Below are 23,930 nucleotides of genomic sequence, written 5' to 3'. Positions count from 1 at the left end.
TTCTTTTGATATTAACCCACTTCATCTTTAAATGTACTTCTTTTTATGGGTTCTTTAAACAAAATATTTATGTGCAAACTTTTAAACATTGTGTCATTAAGAAAAAAAATATTACGTAGTATGTATTATTTGTATATTTTATTTTGCATAACTAATTGTTTTATGGCATTGTATATTCATATATGTTGTTAAATATGGTTCAAATATTTAAAGGAGAAATAAATATACTCGAAGCTCCATATGTAATATGGACATACGGTAGACATTTTTCGACCTCACACCATATATTAGTGCCCCCTTGAAACTCGTTAGTATGATTCGCCCTGGGTCCCTAAAAGGCTAAAATATCATGACCGGCCCTGACCACTTGTGTTCCCTAGGTATAGAATTGGGCATTATTTACATGTTTCTCTTTCACCTTTGTTAGTTTTTCATGCATAATAAAATATGATTACTTTGGGTCTTGTTATATTCGTACTCAATTTATAGTTTTTAAAAATATATTTTTATATAATTTTTTTTTTTTTGGGTTCTACTACGAGCGGTTCTCACCGCATTTGGTGAGTGGACTAATCTCCCGAGGGAGTTTGCATGGGTACCTCGATGGGCATCATCCCTCCCAGTTGAGATTTTTTCCATTCCCAAGGCTCAAACCCGAGACCTTGGTTAAGGAGCAAGAGACCCTTAACCGCTCATGCCAATCTCAATTGGTTTATATAATTTTGACTAATAGGTAATTATAGGTATTAGTTGTCAAAGTTGTGTGTTGATAAACATGCCGGTCAAAGAAGGAAAGAGCATCAATAGCGGGGGGACTATTAGCCCACACTTAATGAGAGACAAAAAATAATAATAGGCAGCTCTTACTCCTTAGTAAAGGAATTGTAACTTTTAACCCGCTCTTATTTAGAAGTTAGTTTGTTTTGTGCTTGCCTATGGTAAAGATTTATGCACTTTAACTTCAACCATGATAGAAGCTTAAAACGATTAAATCTCTACCATGCTATAAGCTCAAAACGAAAAAGTACACATGTTAAATATGAAAAAGTAAAAAACCCAGCTTTGAATTTGTTACCTAATAAAGTTCAATTCAGTTAATAATAAAAAATAATCCGGTAATTCATCTTTTTTTTAAAAAAAATGTTACTCCAATATTCGGCATTTGACGAAAAAATATTAATTAATATTTTAAATAGACTGAGATTTTAAACGTAGAAATCTTTACCATAGTCTAAATTAATTTCTTTTTAATATGGAGACTTATGCGTTTTAGGTTTCTTTTATGGTTAATACTTCTTCGTCTTAAGTTTCCACCAAAACATCGGAAATATCTATCACTGGTGACGGAAGTGGTGGTCAAATTGGTGGCCGTAATGGATAGGAACTAGGAAGGTTGAAGGGTGGGTTAAAATAAAAGGTGAAGGATAAAAAAAAAATATACTTACGGAAACATCGCACCATTTTTTTTTACACTATTCACACTACGATTTTGGCCATTTTATGTGATTCGTACGTAAGGAAATTTTAGTCAAGTGGAGTCGTGTTAGATTTGTATCGATATATATTTTCTAAATATGTATTTTTTTATAATTTTTACTTGCACCTGATTTGAGATATTAAGAGTCAAAATAATGGTTAGAGGAGTAAAAGTCAACCATAGTGAAATATTTCCGGAACGGATGAAGTATAAGAGATACTCCCTCCTATTTTTTTCCTTGTATCACTTAGACTTGGGCACAATTCATATACTAAGTTGACTTGAATATTTTATCTAATAAAGTGTATAATAATCAATTTAATGTATAATGTTGTTGGATTAGTCACAGTACACATTTTCATAATATCAACTTTTTATAATTTTTTCAAATAGAAAATTAGAGATAATGGTCAAATGATCATTGACAAGTGTAACGGTCAAAGTCATGCAAGTAAAAAATAATACTTCCTCCGTTCCGGAAATATCGCACCATTTTTTTTTACACTATTCACACTACGAATCTAGCCATTTTTTGTGATTCGCACGTAAGTAAATTTTAGTCATCTGGAGTGATGTTAGACTCGTATCGATATATATTTTCTAAATATGAAGTTTTTATACTTTTTACTTGCACACAATTTGAGATATTATGAGTCAAAGTAATGGTTAGATAATTAAAAGTCAACCACAGTGCGATATTTCTGGAACGGAGGAAAGTAGTAGTAAATATAAGGGGGGGAATTAGATCAATTAACAGGGTGGGTAGTAATTGGGTGGGGCTCAGTACCAAACATCTCTCTTTCTAGTAGGTATCAAACAATGCACCATGCTTCCTCTGCCTGTGGAGTTGATGAATTTACTTAACATTACAAGTTGAGGTCATATATTGATACAAGACCAGTACAGAAAATGGGCCAAATGGTTAAAAATTTACAAAAGCCTTGGTGATTTTACAAAATTTCTGAAAGAACCTGTTCTAATCACCAATTCCCAGAAAGGAACAGTTTGCATCTTCATTTCAGGAATAAGGTTTAACAATTAAGAACTATCAAATCTATGTATTGCTTAATACTATACTTTGAATGATGAAAAACGTAAATACATAAAATTAAATTAGGACGAGTTAATCTCTGTTCTTAGGATAATATTAGCCCCCACTATTTTGCTGATGGGATTCAAAGCTAATCTACCCCCATGATTCCCTAATCAAGAATGGAATACAGCAATTTCAACCATTCCCATGAACATGTGTTTTTTGAAGAAACTGATATTGTGAGAAAATATGATAAAAACGTAATTTACATTAACCTAATGCATTGGATTAAATAAGAAACCATGTGGCAGTTACTGATAACCGCTCTTTGTTATTATCCTATTTAAAATAAATAAATAATTATTATCGAAATATTAATTAATTAATAACCGCAAAAGGATTAACGTTAATTATGTCATTAAATAACCGTGCGCGTGCCACGTGCAAAGTGCTAAGTCTTGATTAATAATACTCCCTCCGTATTTATTTAAGAGATACACTTGGCCGGGCACGGGTATTAAGAAAAAGAATTGAATGAAATAAAGTAATAGAACAAGTGGAGTTGAATAGATATTTTAATAAGAAAAATATGTGGGGACCATGTCATTTTAGGGAGTAAGGGGTGGGGTGGGGTGTAGATATATTATTTAATTAGATGGTGAGGTTGATAAGTTACTAAAAATGGCAAGTGTATCTCTTAAATAAATACGGCCGGAAAAGGCAAGTGTATCTCTTAAATAAATACAGAGGGAGTATATAGCTATATTACCAACCCAATACTAGCACACCAAACCCAATGCTCCATTTGGCCCAACAACTCAACCCATCACATATTTAATACTCCCTCCGTTCCTAAATACGTGTCCACTTTGGACATGTACACGTTAATTAATAGAATTGAATGGTGTGTAAGAGGTAATGATTGAGATTGTTTTTTTTTTGGAAAGGAAAAAGTAGATAATTGTTTATTGATAAAGTATAAATAAAAGTGGAGGTGGTGATTGAAAAGTGGGAAAAGTGTAGAATGTGTAAGAAAGGGTAATAATGATGTATAGAAAAGTGGGAAAAGTATATGGAAAAGTGGGAAAGGTGTATGTCCAAAAACGGAAAGTGGACACATAAAAGGAAACGTCATAAATGGAAACTGGACACGTATTTAGGAACGGATTGAGTATATGATGCACATGGATCTATTTAAACACATTCTAAACTTCATATTTCTTCCATGTCTCACAAATGAAAGACTATTATCTAACATGTATCAAGAGTAATGACCTGTTGTGTATTTGCAGCTTTCTTTCCTCAAAAATGTTTATATGTTACAGATTACAGATAGGCATTAGACTACAAAGAGCTAAATCTTGCACTTAATTAGGTTTGGAACCAAGAAATTAATTTACCAATTACCATACACATGGTGACATGGCTGCTTCCTCATCATTGCAAGGGATATATGGAAATGCTTGGATTTTAGTACTCTATTTGTCTCTTTGCTGTTGTGATATACAGTATATTACCACTTCTTAGACGGGTTTTCTCGAAAAATAAGTGTGTTTCTATTCAACTTAATTAAATAAGGGGTGCATATAATAACTTTAGATAAGTCTATGTATGGAGTAAGTACGTGTCAATGATGTTTAATCAAATCTAATAAGACTTAATTAGGTCTTATAAGTTATAATAAGTTATAATAAGGATAATTTAATCGTTTCTTATACGTTTAACTAGATTTAATTAAGTTTTATAAGTTCAGTTCATATAAGTTCAGGTGTTATAAGGTGAAGAGAACACGTATAGCTAAGACTATATAAAAATGGTCTAGATATCTCAAAAAAACTTTGTATATGTGAACTGGTCAACTATTCACCATATATATACTAGATTGAAAATTTTAAGCTGGAAAACGTGTTACACCGTGTCGTGTTCGTGTTTGGACTCGTGATGATTTTGTATTGTTAACAAAATTTATCAAAACTATGTAAAAGGTAATTAAGATAGTTGCATAATGTGACATATCATGTTCGTGGTACTTCTGTGTCAGGTTAACTTCGTGTTTTCTCTCATTAACTTAGTGTTTGTGTCGTGGTCGGTTTAATTGAAATTTAATAATAATCCTAATAATATGCTAAGAGCCCGTTCGGTATCGTTTTTTGTTTCCAGTTTTTTATTTTTTACAAAACTAAAAGCCAAAATATGAAAACCAAAAAAAATAGTTTTCAGTTTTTTGTTGTCTGCTTTCATAATTAACATAATTGTTGTATATATGCCTATTTTTTAGTTCATGATCTAATATAAATCATATGACTTACAAAATAGAAAAACTAAAAACTAAAAACTAAAAACTAAAAACTAAAAACTAACCGTGATGCCGAACGTTAGTGTTTTCCCTGATTTACGGGTCCCTTTGAAAATACGAAATGCGTATCCTTTTTTCTGGAATGGAATTGTACGAGTAGTATCACTTTCCTAAGCAGGAAACCAGCTTTCTTTATGATTTGGACAATGTTGTCTTTAATAATTTCAATCCGACAAAAAAAGTTTATAGAAAAGAAAAAAAATCTGGAAAAAAATAAAAACGAAATTCCTCATCTCTCCTTTAACTTGAGTCCATATATATACGGAGTAGTACATATATAAACAGCCGTACTTGTATTAGATAATATCAAAATCATGTCAATAAAATCGGACTAAAGTTAGGCTAAACTATTCCATCAAATGAAAATTAAATGGTAAGTACACTTAATTTTTACTGTTTTTTGCAATGGGCCAAAGAAGGATTCGCCAACCTATCGCTTTCGCCCATTGGCCATTGTGGCCCTCATGGGAGTTTGGGCCGTGTTTGTCGCTAGTGACGGATCTATAAATTATTTATTTGGGGAAAATTTAAAAAATATTGGATTAACCGATAAAATGCAACGGTGGAGCCAGAAATTATTTGTCGGGAGGGGGCAAAACGTCAAAAATATTAGATTAACAGAAAAATAAAGGCCTTGTTTGGCAAATGGCTTTTTGCTGGCTTTTTCGTTGGCTTTTGGCTGTTGGCTTTTTAATCTGGTCAAACAGCCAAAAAATGTGTTTGGTAACTGGCTTTTTAGCTTGCTGAAAAGCTAGCTTTTCCGCCAAAAATGAAAAGCTAGTAACACTAGCTTTTTGGAGTTGGCTTTTGGCTTTTCACTATCTAAATTACTTTTTTGTCCTTGTTTTTTACTAATTAACTAATAATTAATAATTAATAATTAATAATTAGGGATTAGGGATTAGGGATTAGTGATTAGTGATTAGTGATTAGTGATTAGTGATTAGTGATTAGTGATTAGTGATTAGTGATTAGTGATTAGTGATTAGTGAGTAGTGATTAGTGATTAGTGATTAGTGATTAGTGATTAGTAATTAATAATTAGTAATTAGTAATTAATAGTTAATAGTTAATAGTTAATAGTTAATAGTTAATAGTTAATAGTTAATAGTTAATAGTTAATAGTTAATAGTTAATAGTTAATAGTTAATAGTTAATAGTTAATAATTAATAATTAATAATTAATAATTAATAATTAATAATTAATAATTAATAATTAATAATTAATAATTAATAATTAATTAATTTATTTGTAATTACGTTTTACTCCGTACACAATACACAGTATGTATTGAAAAATGAATAAAAGACATTAAATGTCCTTAAATGTCATTTTACATAGCTACAGCCAACAGCCAACAACTGATTTTACCAAACACATTTGTAACCAATCCATAGTCAAACAGCCAACAAAAGCAGCCAACTTAAACCGCCAGTCAAACCAGCCAAGTAAAACAGCCGACAGCCAACGGCCAACAGCCAATTACCAAACAGGGCCAAAATATACTCCGTATTTGTTAGGAGTCAAACATAAGACCAAACACACACAAAGCTTTATCCCAACTCCTTTTAACACTAAAGCAGAGAGCATATTATGATATCTTCATCTGTTCGTATTATATAAACGATTATTTAAACTTGTTATAGTACGGAATAATAAATTTTAATTCGATTAACAATAAAAATAATCCGGTAGTTCAATTGTTATATAAAAATGTTACTCCATGTTAGGCATTTGATGAAAAAATGTTAATGGATATTTCAAATAGACCTAGATTTAAAACGTAAAAGTCTCTACTATAGTCTAAATTAATTTTCCCTTATAACATGAAAACTTTTGCGTTTTAGACTTCTGCAATGGTGGAGACTTCTTCATTTTAAGTTTCCACCATGGTAGAAGCTCAAACATCAGAAATCTCTGTCATGGTTTAGTGGCCCAAGTGGAAGTTGAACTAGTAGTGCCCGTAGTGGGAGTGGTGGTAAGAATTGGTGGCCCAAGTGAGTAGGAAGGTTGAAGGGTGGGGTGAAAGGCAAAAAAAATAAATACTCCCTCCATTTTTTACTTGCATCACTTAGACTTTGCACTATTCTTATATAGTAAGTTTGACTTTGATCTTTTCTTAATATATGATAATCAAAAGTTAATGTAAAATGTTATTGGACTAATAACATATTTTCATAATACCAATTTTTTATAATTTTTTACAAATAGAAAATTAGAGATACTTATAGTCAAATGATGCATTGGCAAGTGTATCAGTCCAAGTGATGCAAGTAAAAAAACGGAGAGAGTAGTAAATATAAGGAGTAAATACAAAATGGTTAACATTTTAAAAAACCTTCGTGATTTTACAATTTTTCTGAAAGAACCTGTTCTAATCACCAATTCCAAGAAAACAACAATTTGCATCTTGATTTCACGAACAAAGGTTTAACAACTAGGAACTTTCAATCTATGTATCACTAGTAATGACCTGTTTTTGTGTATTTGCAGCTTTTTTTTCCTCAAAAATGTTTATATGTTACAGATTACAGATAGGCATTACGCTACAAAGAGCTAAATAACTACAATTACAGCAACAGAAGAACAAAAAAAATTACCAACCAGAAAAATCTTTGAAGTCTCCTTTCAACCCTGTTTTCCTTTTCTTTGCACTAACAGCCGGAATACTAGTATCACCGGTAGTCGGTTCAACTTGAGTGGTTTTCGCTTTAAGGTATCTCCCAACACCGCCACCAACAGTCCCTGAATCTGTTGCACCAGTGCCCGGATTGCTGTACCAGGATCCCACTTTTTCCTGAAGTATACAGAAGCAATAATACTCAATTTTCATAATTGCTTACCCAAAAAAATACTAAAGAGTACCAAATAAGCAAAGAAAAAATTATGAGTACTAAATAAAAGGCGAGGAAAGGAAAGGGTGTACAGTTTTCATTGCTCATTGTACAAAATGGTAGATGGAAGTCACAATTACACCCAATGACACCAAGTCACAAACTGTAGATCAACTACAAATATTAACACAAGCTTGGCACTATAATTGAATTGACACCCAAGTAACTGGAATGGCCCAACACACCGGAAAATGTACTTAACTCATCTAATTTTACGAAAAAAGACATAATTTTCTGTCCTGTGGGACCCATTCTGGTGACCCGAGTGTCGATGTGCCATTAGTTGCCAAGTTGGCGTCATTTTATTTACCGCATTCGTGAAAATGGTTATATTTGACAGGTCCTGTCACTACATACTACTGTGCATCTGTACTTGCAGTTCTATTATGAAATTAAGATGATACTCTGATAGAACACAAGGAGTCAGGGACAGAGAAAAAGTCTTTGAAACTCACATTTTCTTCATCCTCAGTCTTGTTCTCTTTGGCTTTCTCTTCCTCGTCTTCTTCATCAGGTTCAGCATAAGGGTTGACGAAGATACTTGCTTTATTTATTTTAATTTCTTCCTGGAAAAACAGAAAACGAACTAAAATGTTATGATCAACATGGATGCAAAACCACTTGCTGTCAGTTTACATATACAAAAGGGTGGGAGAGGATTTCAAGTGAACTGCTCAGCAATGAAAGAGGTCAGTTCACCCATCAATGCATGATTAAACAAGAAAACTGGTCCTGTGGGCCAAAATAAGCTAGTTTTCTGCAATAGTCACAAATAAGCCAGCCAAGAATCCACCGGTGTTTGTTGATTCTAGTGAAAAAGAACATAGGTAGTAACAAGCAAGATGATCTTCACAGCAATTCTAATACTATGAGTTTTGCCAGGTAATGATGAAATAGAGGGTGTTTGAGGATCCAAATGGGGGAACTTCAATTACAAGCAAAATTTTGGTGTCCCACGGTGAAATACCTATATTACCCTCATTAACATAACTGTATACCAAACGTTATTTTGAAGAATACTCCCTCCGTTTCGAAATAATGGAGATTAAATGGGTGTTTCAAAATAATATTTAATAAATTCACACAACTCTTTTTTCCACTTTACTTACAATTTTCCACTCAACCTACTTTTATATTCTCTTTTTACTCATAACTTTCCACCCAACCTAATTTTTTATTCTTCTTTTCTTACACCACTCCACTCAACCTAATTTTTTATCATTCTTTTCTTATAACATTCCACTTTTCCCATACTTATTTCTTACATTCCAATCATTTATCTTGGTTGTTGTGAAATGCGTAAGTGTCCCCATTATTTCGAAACGGAGGTAGTATTTAATATTTATATACAAGTACTTAATTACAATATTCATAGAAAATGTCACGCACGCATCGTTTGCATAACCACTAGTTCTTATAATGCTTTAAGTCACCGGAATACTTGTCCTAACATCTTTATAAAATTTATGCTTTTAATTTTCTTTTCCTAACGAGGAGGGGAGTGCTTGTAAGTCTTTTGATAAGAGAAGAGGTAAATACAAAATGTGAAAACACTATAATTTGAATCACTTGCTTACCAATATAAAAAAGCCAAATGTCAATCTGATAGATGTTTTTTATCAGGTTCGTAGCTGACATAGGGACAGACAAATTTTATCGGCAGTGTTCTCTGATGGAAATTAACTAAGCAAATAGTATAAGGTGAAAATCATACAACCCAACGAGGAAACCAAGCTATAGGACTCAAAAGCACTAGCAATTGAGTCTATCATGCAAAAGGTAAGTCCAAAAATTTGAGGATGTAGACATTTGACCATCCCCTTTTTTTATCTGTTAAGCAATCATTCCACTTAAGTATCCTAGTAAAAGTATCCTTGGACACAATAACTTAAAATTACCACCAAAGAAAAATTGCACTAACCAGAGGCCGGTCGTCATCATCTACAGGAACTTTTTCCATTGCTGCAAGTGTCGTCATGCCACCAACTACCATCCCAAATACAGTGTGCTTGTAATTTAGATGCTTTGCAGATTTGTACATGATGAAAAATTGAGAACCATTGGTGTGAGGTCCACTGTTTGCCATACTAACAACACCTCTTCCGGTGTGAAGCAGCTTTGAGTTCACCTCATCCTTGAAAGGCTTACCCCAAATTGATTCACCCCCTGTTCCAGTACCAGTCGGATCACCTCCTTGGATCATGAAATTCCTAACATCATAGAACCAGTCTCAAGTTAGAAGTCTTTGAACATAACCACAGAAAGGGTGGTCAAATATAAAAATGAATGTCACCCATACCTTATGTTTCTGTGAAAGATTACACCATTGTAGTATCCTTGCTCACAAAGAGTGATGAAATTCTCACATGTCCTAGGAGTGATATCACAATGCAACTCAATATTCACATCTCCATGAGATGTATGCAGTTGTACATATCCTTTTTTCTTGGGATTTTTCTCAACTTTGACGTATTCATATTCATTTTTGGTGACGGGGTCAAAAGAAGTTGAAGTGAAAGATCTTGAAGCAGCACCGGTAGTGTAGCGGCTCTTCACCTGTGACATACCAGTACTAAGGTTATGATATCTCTCTCAGAAAGCAACGCCACAATCCAAAATAGGTTCCTTTTCTCTTCTCCTCTTTTCCTCAAAAAAAAACTATGTCAACGTGTTAGAGCAACAATTCTACTTTACAGTCTTACAAAAATCAAAAGTTTTTGAAGCAAAATTTAAAACATCTTTTCATGTTTTCTTTCCTAGGAATGCACTTCACACACACGCACACAAACACACAAAACTCTCAAAGACCCTCGATTTTTTTCACATTTTGGTTTGGTACAATTATTAATTAAGAGTAGTTGTTTGATAGTCAACAGAGAAAAAAAAGTTGACGAAGGCAAAGAAAGGGGTTGGTGTAATGGAAAGAGAGTAAAAATTTATTCCAATTTTTTTTGGACAATCGAGTAGGACATTTGAAAATATTAAAGAACGATGGGAGTAATGATAAGAGCACCAAGCAAGAGGTTCCTTCTTTCAACGGAAAACACGGACTATGGGCTTATCTTTCTGTAACATGTTTAGAGATGTTAATATTGCAATTCCAAATTATCCAAAATAATCATAATATCTACAACTCTTATACAATCATCAACGCAAAGGAAACGTTGGACAGGAATCAAGACTAGTTCTCCAAACTTTGGAATCTATATGAAATCTCACAACAAGGTTTTTGCACATTGGACATATGACAGCACCAGCATGAAGATGCTCATGTTAAACTCCATCAAAAGACAAGACATGCCAACTCTGAACATTTTTTTATTTCCTAAAAGGAGAAGGGGGTGGGGAGAAGCTCCTATAAATTTCAGATGCACTTTAATCTTGAGCAACTCAATGGCAGCTAAGACAGACACAAAATACAAAGTCTACAACCAATGATAAAACGTTTACACAAGTCACCATTTACACCGAGATCTTAATGAGTAAGCTATTCAAGATTTTGTCAAGGTGCTTACACAATAGAACTAAAACTTTGATTGGAAGGAAAAAGGGAAAGCTATGCAGCACCGAAACGGATATAGTACGGAAATAAAGTGATGCATAACCATAAATTTTCAAAGGAAAAATCCTAGGAAATGAAGAAGACGCATAGTACAAAACAAAAAGAGGGAGAAAAAAAGGAACTTCTGTCAACAACATTCTATCAGAAATTTTATTTGCATTTTCAACAATTTTCACTAGTTCAGAAAATTTAGTCTTTGGCCTCTTGGTTACTTATATTAGAGAGAAAAAGAGAAGACACCCTTTATCAGTCCCAGCCACCCTTTTTTCCCTAATTAACACCAGTAGCTAATGACCTTTTTATCAAGAATTGACCTCTTCAACAAAAGTTCTTCAGGCATCGTTCTCCTCACTAACTCTCTCTCACGGTCACCATGTTCTCTCAACAGAAGCAAAGAAACTACAGTATCACTTGATGACTCTAACCCGGAGCCATAATTATCTTCTCTTTCTTACCTCAATGAGAAGATCTACAGTTATAAATGTAGAGAAGATCTGAAAAATTTGGGATACATTGGATTATTTCAGGTTTTTTGCAAGAGACTTAGGCATTCAGGTATAAATGTGAAGCTGTTTTAGAGGCTGATCCATATCTGGTAGAGAAGGCTGAGCCTTCATTTAAGCGACCAGAGACAGAAAGGCATAACAAAGAGCAATATCTTTTTTTTTCAAATGCCACCAAGTTGCAAGCCTCAAAACCTCCGATTGGGGAGACAAAAAGTCGCAATAAGTTCGCAATAAGTTCTAAAAGCTAGCTTGGATTATTCTGCCGTATAAGCTTTTGGAGTTTTGGGTGTTTAGGACTGTTTAGTGTTTACTCACTATCTCAGACACATCAAAACGTGACAGGGATTGCCTTTCCTTCCGTAGTATAAAAAAAATAAAAGTCAAGATGCTAGGGGTGATCATCTATAACACAGAATAGCAGCAAATTACAATTGACATGGTTGAGTTGCAAAGCCAACTAGACAAAGACACGTAACAGATGTGATAAAAGCAGCACACCAGACATCTGATTAAAGAAAGGGGGATAAAACCAACCAGCTTTGAATTCACAGGAGCTCTTTCACCAGCCATGTGAGAAGCTATACGAGCAGCAGTTTTTTCAGCTGAGCCAGCTTTTGCAGCAGCGGCACTTCTTCCGTGTACTGAGGCAGATGCAGCATCTACAATACTAAACACTTGTCTGTTTTCAGTCTTTCCATTCGATTTAGAATCATCTTTAATACGTGATCTTGCATCTAAGATAGCAGCAAGTGCAGCAGCTCTTTCTTCTTGTGCCTTGCTCCCGCCCCCTCCAAGCGATGCTGCTTGTTTTCCTTTCTCAGTTCCAAGTTCTGCAAGCATCTGCTTGATGTCCCCGCTTACATTTATGTTATATGCTGGATCAGCTTCCAATTTTTTCAGTTCTGAGCGCGATTAACAAACGTGTCAAATATAAAACAAGAAAAGAAAGGAAAAAAAAAAACTGGACGCAAAATATTTTCAGACTAATATGATACCTTCGTCTTCAATTTTCAAGCCTTTTTTTACATGATCGAATTGATCTAGAGCTTTTTTGGCATCAAGTTCGTTAGGATTCTGCACAGGAATACCAGAAATATCAGTGTGGGGCTTAGTAATGAGTAGTAACAATGGGAGTAGCTTAAAAAAAAATATGCAAGTAGGAGAATTTATGCAAAACTATAGTTACCTGAATTGTTATAAGATCATCTCTGGTAAATGGTTCATCTGTGAGCAACTCCTTCCAATTCTTTGTTTTAATATTCAACTCTTTAATTGCCTGTAATAGAAATGTTCACATATTACGGACTGGCTAGCTTTTGTGCACATGAAACCGAAATATGTTTGTGCTACAAAATCCTGAAAAATATTTAGATCTGATAGTAAGAATTGAGGAGTCATTAGCCATAATAGAATCCCTTTTTCCTTTTCAATATGTCGAATTTTGACTTCTACGTAGAACTTCACCACCAATTAATCCAAACTATATAGTACTTATTAGTCTGTGTATCAGTGTATGTAGGTGATTATACTCCCTCCGTAAAACATAATAAAATAAAAGTACCTTATATGAGTTATACTCCGTATAGCTGTTTCAGGATGTCATAAAAAGAAATTCCTGTTTCCTCTCCAAGAATTCAAAGTTTTTTCCCTATCAAATATAACCCTAGATGGTTGGTTATTTAGAAAAAGAAAAATAAGTCCCTCCGTCTCACAACCAACATTTATGATAACATACAGTTTTAGGAGATAAGTTGTTGTTTGATTATCAATCGGTATTTCATGGACGAGTAGATGTGAGCCGTGTGATGAGTATTTTTTTTTATATTGAACGAGATAGGGTTGGGACCTAACTTTTAGTAGCGGGAAAAGAGAGATATTAAAATATTAGTGGGGTCATTCCTAAAACGGAAACAGAAGTGGAGTATTTTGGGATAAATGAAAAATGGAAGTGTAAAGAGCATTACAGGCAGGTGAAAAAGGGAAGTATAAAGCATACTAAGGAACAAAGTAAGTACATCTTCTGACAACATGAAGGGAAGTCAAAAGGGTATCAAATATCCTTAAACAAGTTGCAATATCTATGGGATTTTTCTTTTCATGATATCCGAACTTAACTGGGACTTTTTTGCGGTGAAAAGAAATTCCTCTCTTCGTTTATCAATTATGCCCCTTCGATGAATGGTTATTTGAATAATAGAGACTTATGCTTGGGGAAAATGTGGAAAGAAAAAAACAAGTGCACTACACACAAAGTCACCCTCAAGGTCACAAATCATATACGTGCCAAAAGATAAAGAGGTTTTCCAATGGAATCTTTCATTAATGGAAATTTTTGGATGGAGTAAGTCATGTGCTGAATTTTGGGAAAAGAGGGATTAGTTTGTAGTGATAAAAAAATTCTTAAAGTTTGAGCTAAAAAACCATAATTGAAACAAGACTTATACTCCCCATGGTGTAAAAACTCGCCAGAGTTAACTAGGTTTTGGAGGCTGGCGATACGAGATATCCCGAGTTGTAAAGTTGTTTTTAAAAACGGCGAGATCTCGGCCGGTTCAACCGATCCGAACGAATTTTGTCCGCATTAAACGTTATTAACCTCACATCTACTCGGGTTTCAGCCGAATTCCCCATGTTTTCGACAAAAAGAAAGGGGAAAAGGAAAGAAATCGAGAAACTCCACTGAAATAGAGTACAGAACTCCATTACCAGATCTAAAACAAGAGAGGAGAGAGAAGGCAAACAAAGAAATTCATTTGATTATGTCACGTGTACGGTTTAGCGGAGGGGGACTAGGGTAGGTAGTGAGTGGGGCTGACATGGGGCTTCTTTTCAAATTTCAAATTCCTACGCGACAATCGCGACACGGTCCGCGACTAACGCATCATTTCCGTTACCGAGACTCCGCGACCGATCCCGCGACCGTGACCGATACCGCATTTTTTATCTATGATACTCCCTCTTTTTGCTGGACCAAGAAAATTTAGAGGTCACGTCTGAATCGGTATGTTTCAAGAAGAAAGGTGCACGGGTCACTTATCTTTTTCAAAATTTAGTCAAAGAAGATTGCTAGCCTCCATACTCATGTGACTTCTACTTTAATGCAATTGGGTGTCTTCCCTTCATTCTACTAGCTTAATTTTAGAAATTGTAGCTAGAGTTGCAAAACACACTTCAAATCGGTCCCTGGAATATTTGGTATACTAGGAGTCTTATGCATTGTCTAATAATGTGTTAGCCTATATGTTACAACAAATGTCACTAGAAGTAGAACAAAAAAATGAACGAACCTCATAACAGAACACATTTCCAGTGGTCTTGACAGCAACTATGTGGGTGAATTCAGTGAAAACCTTGTTCAAAACTGGGCAATGAAATTCACCTAGAACAAACAAGATCATCAAACAATCAATTTCAGCAATGGCACACGCACACGGGAGAAAAACAATGCTTTATGTAATAAAGATACAATCGAGTCAAAGGGCGTATACTGTAAATTGACATTCATATTGATAAATCAATTACAAGCAAACAAGGCATGATAGTGAATAGTAATAAAAACAAAAAAAAGTGTGATACCTTCAGAATTCTTGTGGAATGCAAGAGGAATAAGATCATCAAGCTTAAGAGGTGCTCCAGTAACAGGGTTCTTCCCATATTTCCTAATGTATGGTATTATTTGCCTATCTCACCCAAATAATTCAAATCAGTAAAAAAAACTTCAATTCAATTCTCAAAATTGCAGGAAAACTAATCAATTAAATATGAGAAAACTAACATGGTTTCAAAAACGCAACCATCCTGAGTGCAAGTTGGAATCTCGAAGGGCGTAAATGTGAGACTGCAATCACAAATATGAAAAAACCCAAACAAAAAGTTGAGGAAATTGTCACTTGAAAAGCATAAATTAAGTAAAAGAATAGAGAGAGAAAGAGGAATTACGCGCAGCAGTAGAAAGGGAGGCGTTTGAAGGGAGTACGAAGATCTCTGAATTTGGCACCTCCCCATTCAGTAGCCCACTCTGTCGTGGTTATATACATCCGATCTTTGCTATGCTGCTTCTTCCCCATCTTTCAATTTCTCTTTTCCTTTCTGTTAAATATTTCTAGGGTTCCGGTGAGACTTCGCCGGATTTATCGAGTTCTATGAGTGCGGGCCGTTTGCCGGTTAGCTTAGCAGACAGTGCAGATTATTATCGAGAAGAACTCAAGAAGCTTTACGGAAGCTTTTTTTTGTTGCCGAGATAATATGAATGGCAAAGGGCAATTAACCGTCAATTCGGGTCGGGTTGTGATACTCATTTAACTTCGCTACAAAATCAAACTTATGTTTTATTTGACTTATTTTGACTGATTTTAGATAAATAATTTCAGATACGTTCAAATAATTCAGACAAATTTAAATAATATAAGTTCAGATAATAGGTTCAGACAAAATAAGTCTAATAGAACAGAACCTAATTTGAAATTTTGGGATTTATTAATCATAAAATTTGAGATTTTAATATAGCACTTAGGGTTTATGAATACTTGATAAATTTTCGAATAATCGGTGTTATTAAGTTTTTTTCACAAACTATTTTTTAGCTTTCAACTTATTCGTTGAATATCCCAAAAGTTTCTCAAATGCATTGGAAAGCCCTTAATGACTAACAAAAGTTGGTTCGCCAACAAAAGTTAGTCGATATCCCCTAATGAACACTAATTTACCATAGTGTAACCAATTTAACATTAATCAATCAAATTTTTTCTCGCATTTTTTAAAGGTGGTTTTGACAAAGTTTCGAAAAAACTAGTGCATTTAATTATGTGCATTGCAGAGGTTGTTTGAGACTATACTAGTCTACAAGGTTTAGTCTTTAAATCATATACTAAGAGTAAAATGGTAACTTTAGGTAATAAATTGAGTTTGGGCCACCAAAAAAATATATTTACCTTTAACTTGTAAATTTCAAACTATGTTATTTGATACCAAACAAAAATGCAACTACATTGACTTGTGAGTATCAAACTATGTTGTTTGGTATGAAATGACAAAATGCTACCACCCTGCTTTTACCAATTACCATACTATGTTGTTTGGTACCAAATGAAAATGCAACAATTAAAGAAAATACATCAAAAGATTATTTTAATATAAATATAGGTTTTAAGGACTATCCCTAGTATAGTTTAAGACTTTCTCGCGCATTGCATGTGAAAATTCAATGCCTGAAAATCGAGTCACTGTTGATTCCGTCTAAAGGGAGTCTCTAAACAAAATTCGGAGTGTATAAATTAGATCTTTTTTCTCGCTTTTATTTTTAAAAGGTAATTTCTCGCAAACTCATATTCTAAGGGTAATTTCCTACAAATTTGCCATTTTCTATGTATTTTTGATGGAAATCATTCATTTTTTTTTAATTTAAATAATTAGTGAGTGGGAATTGAAATCGAACAGTAAAGAAGGGGCGGGGGTTTTGAGCAAAGGCCCAACATAAAAGGTGAGCAAAAACCAACAAACATATTAAGATAGATTATCATTTCACTGAAGCAGAGTACCGCGTTGTTGCATACACGGTACAAGATATTCTTTGGATTCGTTCGTTGTTGGCAGAGTTGGGTATCGTCATCCGCGCACCCGTGAAACTCTATTGTGATAATGTTTCTACGTCCTATCTTGCGGTGAATCCGGTTCAAGATGATCGTAGCAAACATATTAAGATAGATTATCATTTCGTCCGGGAGCGAGTTGCTCACGTTGTACGTTATGTATCTACTGAGTCACAAATCGCTGACATTTTTACAACAGATTTGTCAGGTCAGCGTTTTGAGTTTTTAAGGTCCAATCTGCACGTAGTCCCCCTTGTACAGATTGAGGGGGTTTAATAGTGAAGGAAATAATGCCCTTGGTCCAAGTATGCATTCAATGTTAAGTCTAATAAATGCGGTTCAGTATTAATTAACAAGTTAATAATTCAGTGAGATCAAGTGAGCTGAATGCCTAGCTAGAGGCCGCTTCAGTTCAAGTGGAATTAATGATATTAATCCACAACTTACTCTTGACTGAACCCGTAGGGTCACACAAATAGTACGTAAACGGATCAAGTATTTAATAGCATTATATACTCTATCTATGGATATTCGGAATCGATGGACCTTGGTTTCAGTGGGAGCTGAGATCGTCACAAGCAAGAAATGAATACTCCGGAAACGATGATATTGCCGGAAACGGAAATATGGATCGTATCGGAAATATAAATATTATCCAAGTCGTAGATGTTGCCGGAAACGGAAACATGATACGTATCGGAAAATATTATCGGAAATGGAAATATTGCCGGAATCGGAAATATTGCCGGAAACGAAAATATTGTCAGAATCGGAAATATTATCGGAATCGGAAAATAGTTCCGGAAACGGAAATATTAAATATTTGTTCGAAACGGAAATTAATTCCGGAATCGGAAATATTAAATATTGTTCGTATCGGAAATGAATCCGGAACCGGGAATTTAATCGGAAGTGTATCGTACGAATAAGCATCGGACGAGGCCTGCCGGGCGAAGGCCCAACACGAAGCCAGGCCATCGCCCAGCAAGCAAAGACGCGCGCCAACGCCCAGCCCAAGGCAGCGCCAGGCCCACCGCAAGGCAGGCCCAGCGCGCCAAGGCAAGGCTGCCCAGCGTGGGCTGCGTGGGCCGAGCGCACGCGTGCGGGCGCCCTCGTGGCTCCGTGCGTGTGTGTTTGTGTCCATGCACAATTCCTAAATCTATTAGGATTTTTGTTAGGTTATGATACATATGGCAATTCATAAATCATGCGGAAAAACCATAAACCCAGGAAAACATATTATTTACACATAATCATTTAGCATAGATTAGATGCATACTCTTTGTTGCGTGCCTTCCCTAGCTGCGCCCGAACCGAACAAGAACAAGTCTTTAGGACTCCAAGTGTCGTCCCTCCGTAGATAGTCCACAGCACGTCCGGATCCGCCTTAAGATTGACCAACTAGAATCGCCCTTAAGGTACTATTATTTTCGGCACTTTATAGGCAAATGTGTGACTGAATTTTTCTCTCAAAAACTCACTTTGAATACTTTGAAACTTGTGTTATAAATTGTGAGCCCTAGCCTCATATTTATAGCGGTATGGAAAGGGAATCGAAATCCTATTCAGATACAAATTAATCAAACCTAGAATCCTACAAGAACTCTAATTTAATTAATTTATCAAATAGAATTAGGAATTTAATCATTAACCGAACTCTGCATGTTTTAGGAAACGTGCACGAACGCAAACACTTGCACACACACGCACGGCAGCCACGATGGGCCCCATGCGTGCGCGCGAGCAGCAGCCCACTCAGCGCCCGCGCGCGCTGCGCGTTGCGCGTGCTGTGCCCGCTGTGCGCGCTGCGCGCTGCGCGCAGCCTGCTGGGCCTGGCCTTGCGCTGGGCCTGGCGTGGCTGTTTGTGCGGCGCGCTTGGCTTGCTGGGCGATGGCCTGGTCTTCGTGCTGGGCCTCGTCCGGCAGGCCTCGTCCGATGCTTATTCGTACGATGCGCTTCCGATTAAATTTTCCGATTCCGGAATTCATTTCTGATACGAACAATATTTAATATTTCCGATTCCGGAATTAATTTCCGTTTCGAACAAATATTTAATATTTCCGTTTTCGGAATTATTTTCCGATTCCGGTAATATTTCCGATTCTGACAATATTTCCGTTTCCGGCAATATTTCCGATTCTGGCAATATTTCTATTTCCGATAATATTTTCCGACACGTACCATGTTTCCGTTTCCGGCAACATCTACGACTTGGATAATATTTATATTTCCGATACGATCCATATTTCCGTTTCCGGCAATATCATCGTTTCCGGAGTATTCATTCCTTGCCTGTGACGATCTTAGCTCCCACTGAAACCAAGATCCGTCGGTTCCGAATATTCATAGATGGAGTATTTAATGCTATTAAATACTTGATCCGTTTACGTACTATTTGTGTGACCCTACGGGTTCAGTCAAGAGTAAGCTGTGGATTAATATCATTAATTCCACTTGAACTGAAGCGGCCTCTAGCTAGGCATTCAGCTCACTTGATCTCACTGAATTATTAACTTGTTAATTAATACTGAACCGCATTTATTAGACTTAACATAGAATGCATACTTGGACCAAGGGCATTATTTCCTTCAGTCTCCCACTTGTCCTTAGGGACAAGTGTGCATTTCCTAATTCCTTTGTCGCTCGATGCTTGCTCTTGAACATAAGGTAAGAGTTGTCATCCTTATTATGTCCAGAGGTGTTCCTCGGTTTCAGAGTTCAACTGATCAAATAAACAGATAATCATAGCCTATGATTCATCCGAGCACGGCCATGCATTTCACAGTTTCTAGCTCTCCGAGTGGCCTTGTACAACTTTTAAGCATCTCATCCCGATTTATGGGAGGACAATCCCAATCTTACAGTAAAGTTTCATAGGTCTCGTCCGATACTAGTCTTCCCAAAGTAAGTATCTATGCAAATGATTATGACATTGCCATGTCCACATAGTTCAAGAAACAGAACTACTAGTCATCTTGCATTCTAATCGTCTAACGTTTTCTATGCGTCCAATTTTATAGAAAACTCCGATTAGGGACCATTTTCAACCTTTGACATTCAAGTTCACTTGATAGACATTTCTTAGTCACAGGACTGGTCCTGACAGTCTATCTTGAATATATCGTCAAATTGAAGGGACTCATCATTTAATAAACCACAAATTAAATGGAAAAATGAATTCTTTTCATTTATTGTGAATGATTAACCAATAATGTTTTACAAAGATTTAAACTCTAAAACTTTAAAACATTAAACAGAGACATCAAAGCCATTCTCCAATATGCTTGATTCCCATAGCTGCAGTGTGCGAGTTGTGCTTCGCCTGCGGCAGAGGTTTAGTTAATGGATCTGATATGTTGTCATCAGTTCCAATTTTGCTTATCTCGACTTCTTTTCTTTCAACGAACTCTCGTAGAAGGTGAAATCTACGAAGTACATGCTTGACTCTCTGGTGGTGTCTAGGCTCTTTTGCCTGTGCAATAGCTCCGTTATTATCACAATACAGGGCTATTGGTCCTTTAATGGAGGGGACTACACCAAGTTCTCCTATGAACTTCCTTAGCCATATAGCTTCCTTTGCTGCTTCATGTGCAGCAATGTACTCCGCTTCAGTTGTAGAATCCGCAATGGTGCTTTGCTTAGCACTTTTCCAGCTTACTGCTCCTCCGTTGAGGCAGAAGACAAACCCAGACTGTGATCTGAAATCATCTTTGTCGGTTTGGAAACTTGCGTCCGTATAGCCTTTAACAATTAATTCATCATCTCCACCATAGACCAGGAAGTCATCTTTGTGCCTTTTCAGGTACTTCAGAATGTTCTTGGCAGCAGTCCAATGCGCCTCTCCTGGGTCTGACTGGTATCTGCTCGTAGCACTGAGTGCGTACGCAACATCCGGGCGTGTACATATCATAGCATACATTATTGAACCAATCAATGATGCATATGGAATCCCATTCATTCGTCTACGCTCATCAAGTGTTTTTGTGCACTGAGTCTTGCTTAGAGTCATTCCATGAGACATGGGTAGGTAGCCTCGCTTGGAGTCCGCCATCTTGAACCTATCAAGCACCTTATTGATATAAGTGCTTTGACTAAGTCCAATCATCTTTTTAGATCTATCTCTGTAAATCTTGATGCCCAATATGTACTGTGCTTCTCCTAGATCCTTCATCGAAAAACATTTCCCAAGCCAAATCTTGACAGAGTTCAACATAGGAATGTCATTTCCGATAAGCAATATGTCGTCGACATATAATACTAGGAAAGCAATTTTGCTCCCACTGACCTTCTTGTATACACAAGATTCGTCCGCGTTCTTGATGAAACCAAAGTCACTGACTGCTTCATCAAAACGTATATTCCAGCTCCTGGATGCCTGCTTCAATCCGTAGATTGACTTCTTTAGCTTGCATACCTTTTTAGCATTCTTTGGATCCTCAAAACCTTCAGGCTGTGTCATAAACACAGTTTCTGTTAAAACGCCGTTTAAGAAAGCAGTTTTGACATCCATCTGCCATATTTCGTAATCGTAATATGCAGCGATTGCTAACATTATTCGAATAGACTTTAGCATTGCAACTGGTGAAAAGGTTTCATCGTAATCCACACCGTAGACTTGCCTGTAACCTTTTGCAACCAATCTAGCTTTGAAAACTTCAAGTTTCCCATCCTTGTCCTTTTTCAGTTTGAAAACCCATTTGCTTCCAATGGCTTGGTAGCCATCTGGCAAATCGACCAAATCCCATACTTGGTTTTCAGACATGGAGTCTAATTCAGATTGCATGGCTTCTTGCCATTGCTTGGAGCTAGGGCTCGTCATAGCTTGCTTGTAAGTCGCAGGTTCATCACTTTCAAGTAATAGAACGTCATAGCTCTCGTTCGTCAAAATACCTAAGTACCTTTCCGGTTGAGATCTATATCTTTGCGATCTACGCGGGGTAACATTTCTAGATTGACCATGATTCTCACCAGATTCTTCTAAAGATCTCTGAGTTTCATCCTGAATGTCATCTTGAGCATTCTCTAGAGTTTGTTGTTCGACTCGAATTTCTTCGAGGTCTACTTTTCTCCCACTTGTCATTTTGGAAATGTGATCCTTCTCCAAAAAGACACCATCTCGAGCAACAAACACTTTGTTCTCAGATGTATTGTAGAAGTAATACCCCTTTGTTTCCTTTGGATAGCCCACAAGGATACATTTGTCAGATTTTGGATGAAGTTTGTCTGAAATTAATCGTTTGACGTATACTTCACATCCCCAAATCTTAAGAAAAGACACATTTGGAGGCTTTCCAAACCATAATTCGTATGGAGTCTTTTCGACAGCTTTAGACGGAGCTCTATTTATAGTGAGTGCAGCTGTATTTAGTGCATGTCCCCAAAATTCTAATGGAAGTTCGGCCTGACCCATCATTGACCTGACCATGTCTAGCAAGGTTCTGTTCCTCCGTTCTGACACACCGTTCCATTGTGGTGTTCCAGGAGGAGTCAATTCTGATAGAATTCCACATTCTTTCAGATGGTCATCAAATTCATAGCTCAGATATTCACCGCCTCTATCAGACCGCAGTGCCTTAATCTTCTTGCCTAATTGATTCTCTACTTCACTCTGAAATTCCTTGAATTTGTCAAAGGATTCAGACTTATGCTTCATTAGGTAGACATAACCATACCTACTGAAGTCATCAGTGAAAGTGATAAAGTAGCTGAAACCACCTCTAGCATTTGTACTCATTGGTCCACATACATCTGTATGGATTAAACCCAATAGTTCATTTGCTCTTTCTCCAACTTTAGAGAAAGGTTGCTTCGTCATTTTGCCAAGTAAACACGATTCGCATTTACCATAATCCTCTAAGTCAAATGGTTCTAGAATTCCTTCCCTTTGAAGTCTTTCTAAGCGTTTCAAGTTTATATGGCCTAATCGACAATGCCACAGATAGGTGAGATCTGAATCATCCTTTTTGGCCTTTTTGGTATTTATGTTATATACTTGTTTGTCGTGATCTAATAAATAAAGTCCATTGACTAATCTAGCAGATCCATAAAACATCTCTTTAAAATAAAACGAACAACTATTGTCTTTTATTATAAAGGAAAATCCCTTAGCATCTAAGCAAGAAACTGAAATGATGTTTTTAGTAAGACTTGGAACATGGAAACATTCTTCCAGTTCCAAAACTAGCCCGGAGGGCAACGACAAATAGTAAGTTCCTACAGCTAATGCAGCAATCCGTGCTCCATTTCCCACTGGTAGGTCGACTTCACCCTTGCTTAACTTTCTACTTCTTCTTAGTCCCTGTGGATTGGAACATAAGTGTGAGCCACAACCTGTATCTAATACCCAAGAAGTTGAATTAGCAAGTATACAGTCTATAACGAAAATACCTGAAGATGGAACGACTGTTCCGTTCTTCTGATCTTCCTTTAGCTTTGGACATTCTCTTTTGTAATGGCCTATTCCATCACAATAAAGACAGCTTGATGTGGACTTGTCCTGCTTTGATTTAGCAT

General features: G+C 36.1%; 1 protein-coding gene across 1 annotated transcript; it reads right to left on the bottom strand.

Moving 5' to 3' along the window:
• Positions 1–7,252: 7,252 nt before the first annotated feature.
• On the bottom strand, positions 7,253–16,100 carry LOC110776946 (peptidyl-prolyl cis-trans isomerase CYP65). Its single transcript, XM_021981516.2, has 11 exons — positions 15,769–16,100; positions 15,605–15,667; positions 15,406–15,509; positions 15,117–15,208; positions 13,016–13,105; positions 12,825–12,903; positions 12,364–12,731; positions 10,061–10,317; positions 9,683–9,971; positions 8,217–8,327; positions 7,253–7,664 (listed from the first exon to the last, which is right to left on the bottom strand). Exons 1-11 carry the CDS (start codon positions 15,894–15,896, stop codon positions 7,464–7,466), a joined length of 1,782 nt encoding a protein of 593 aa, XP_021837208.1. The 5' UTR covers positions 15,897–16,100; the 3' UTR covers positions 7,253–7,463.
• Between the last annotated feature and the right edge of the window lie 7,830 nt (positions 16,101–23,930).

This window comes from Spinacia oleracea, chromosome 3 (genome assembly GCF_020520425.1).
Source record: "Spinacia oleracea cultivar Varoflay chromosome 3, BTI_SOV_V1, whole genome shotgun sequence".
NCBI classification, from domain to species: domain Eukaryota; kingdom Viridiplantae; phylum Streptophyta; class Magnoliopsida; order Caryophyllales; family Amaranthaceae; genus Spinacia; species Spinacia oleracea.
The sequence above is the reverse complement of the archived record's forward strand: the minus strand, read 5'-3'. Positions and strand labels throughout refer to the sequence as shown.

Excerpts from the sequence above, each read along its gene's own strand:
- LOC110776946 (XM_021981516.2), bottom strand. The coding sequence starts at position 15,896 with ATGGGGAAGAAGCAGCATAGCAAAGATCGGATGTATATAACCACGACA. Across the intron at positions 15,668-15,768 it reads CTCCCTTTCTACTGCTGCGC|TCTCACATTTACGCCCTTCG; the intron begins GTAATTCCTCTT and ends TTGTGATTGCAG. Across the intron at positions 8,328-9,682 it reads ATGATGACGACCGGCCTCTG|GAAGAAATTAAAATAAATAA; the intron begins GTTAGTGCAATT and ends CTGTTTTTCCAG.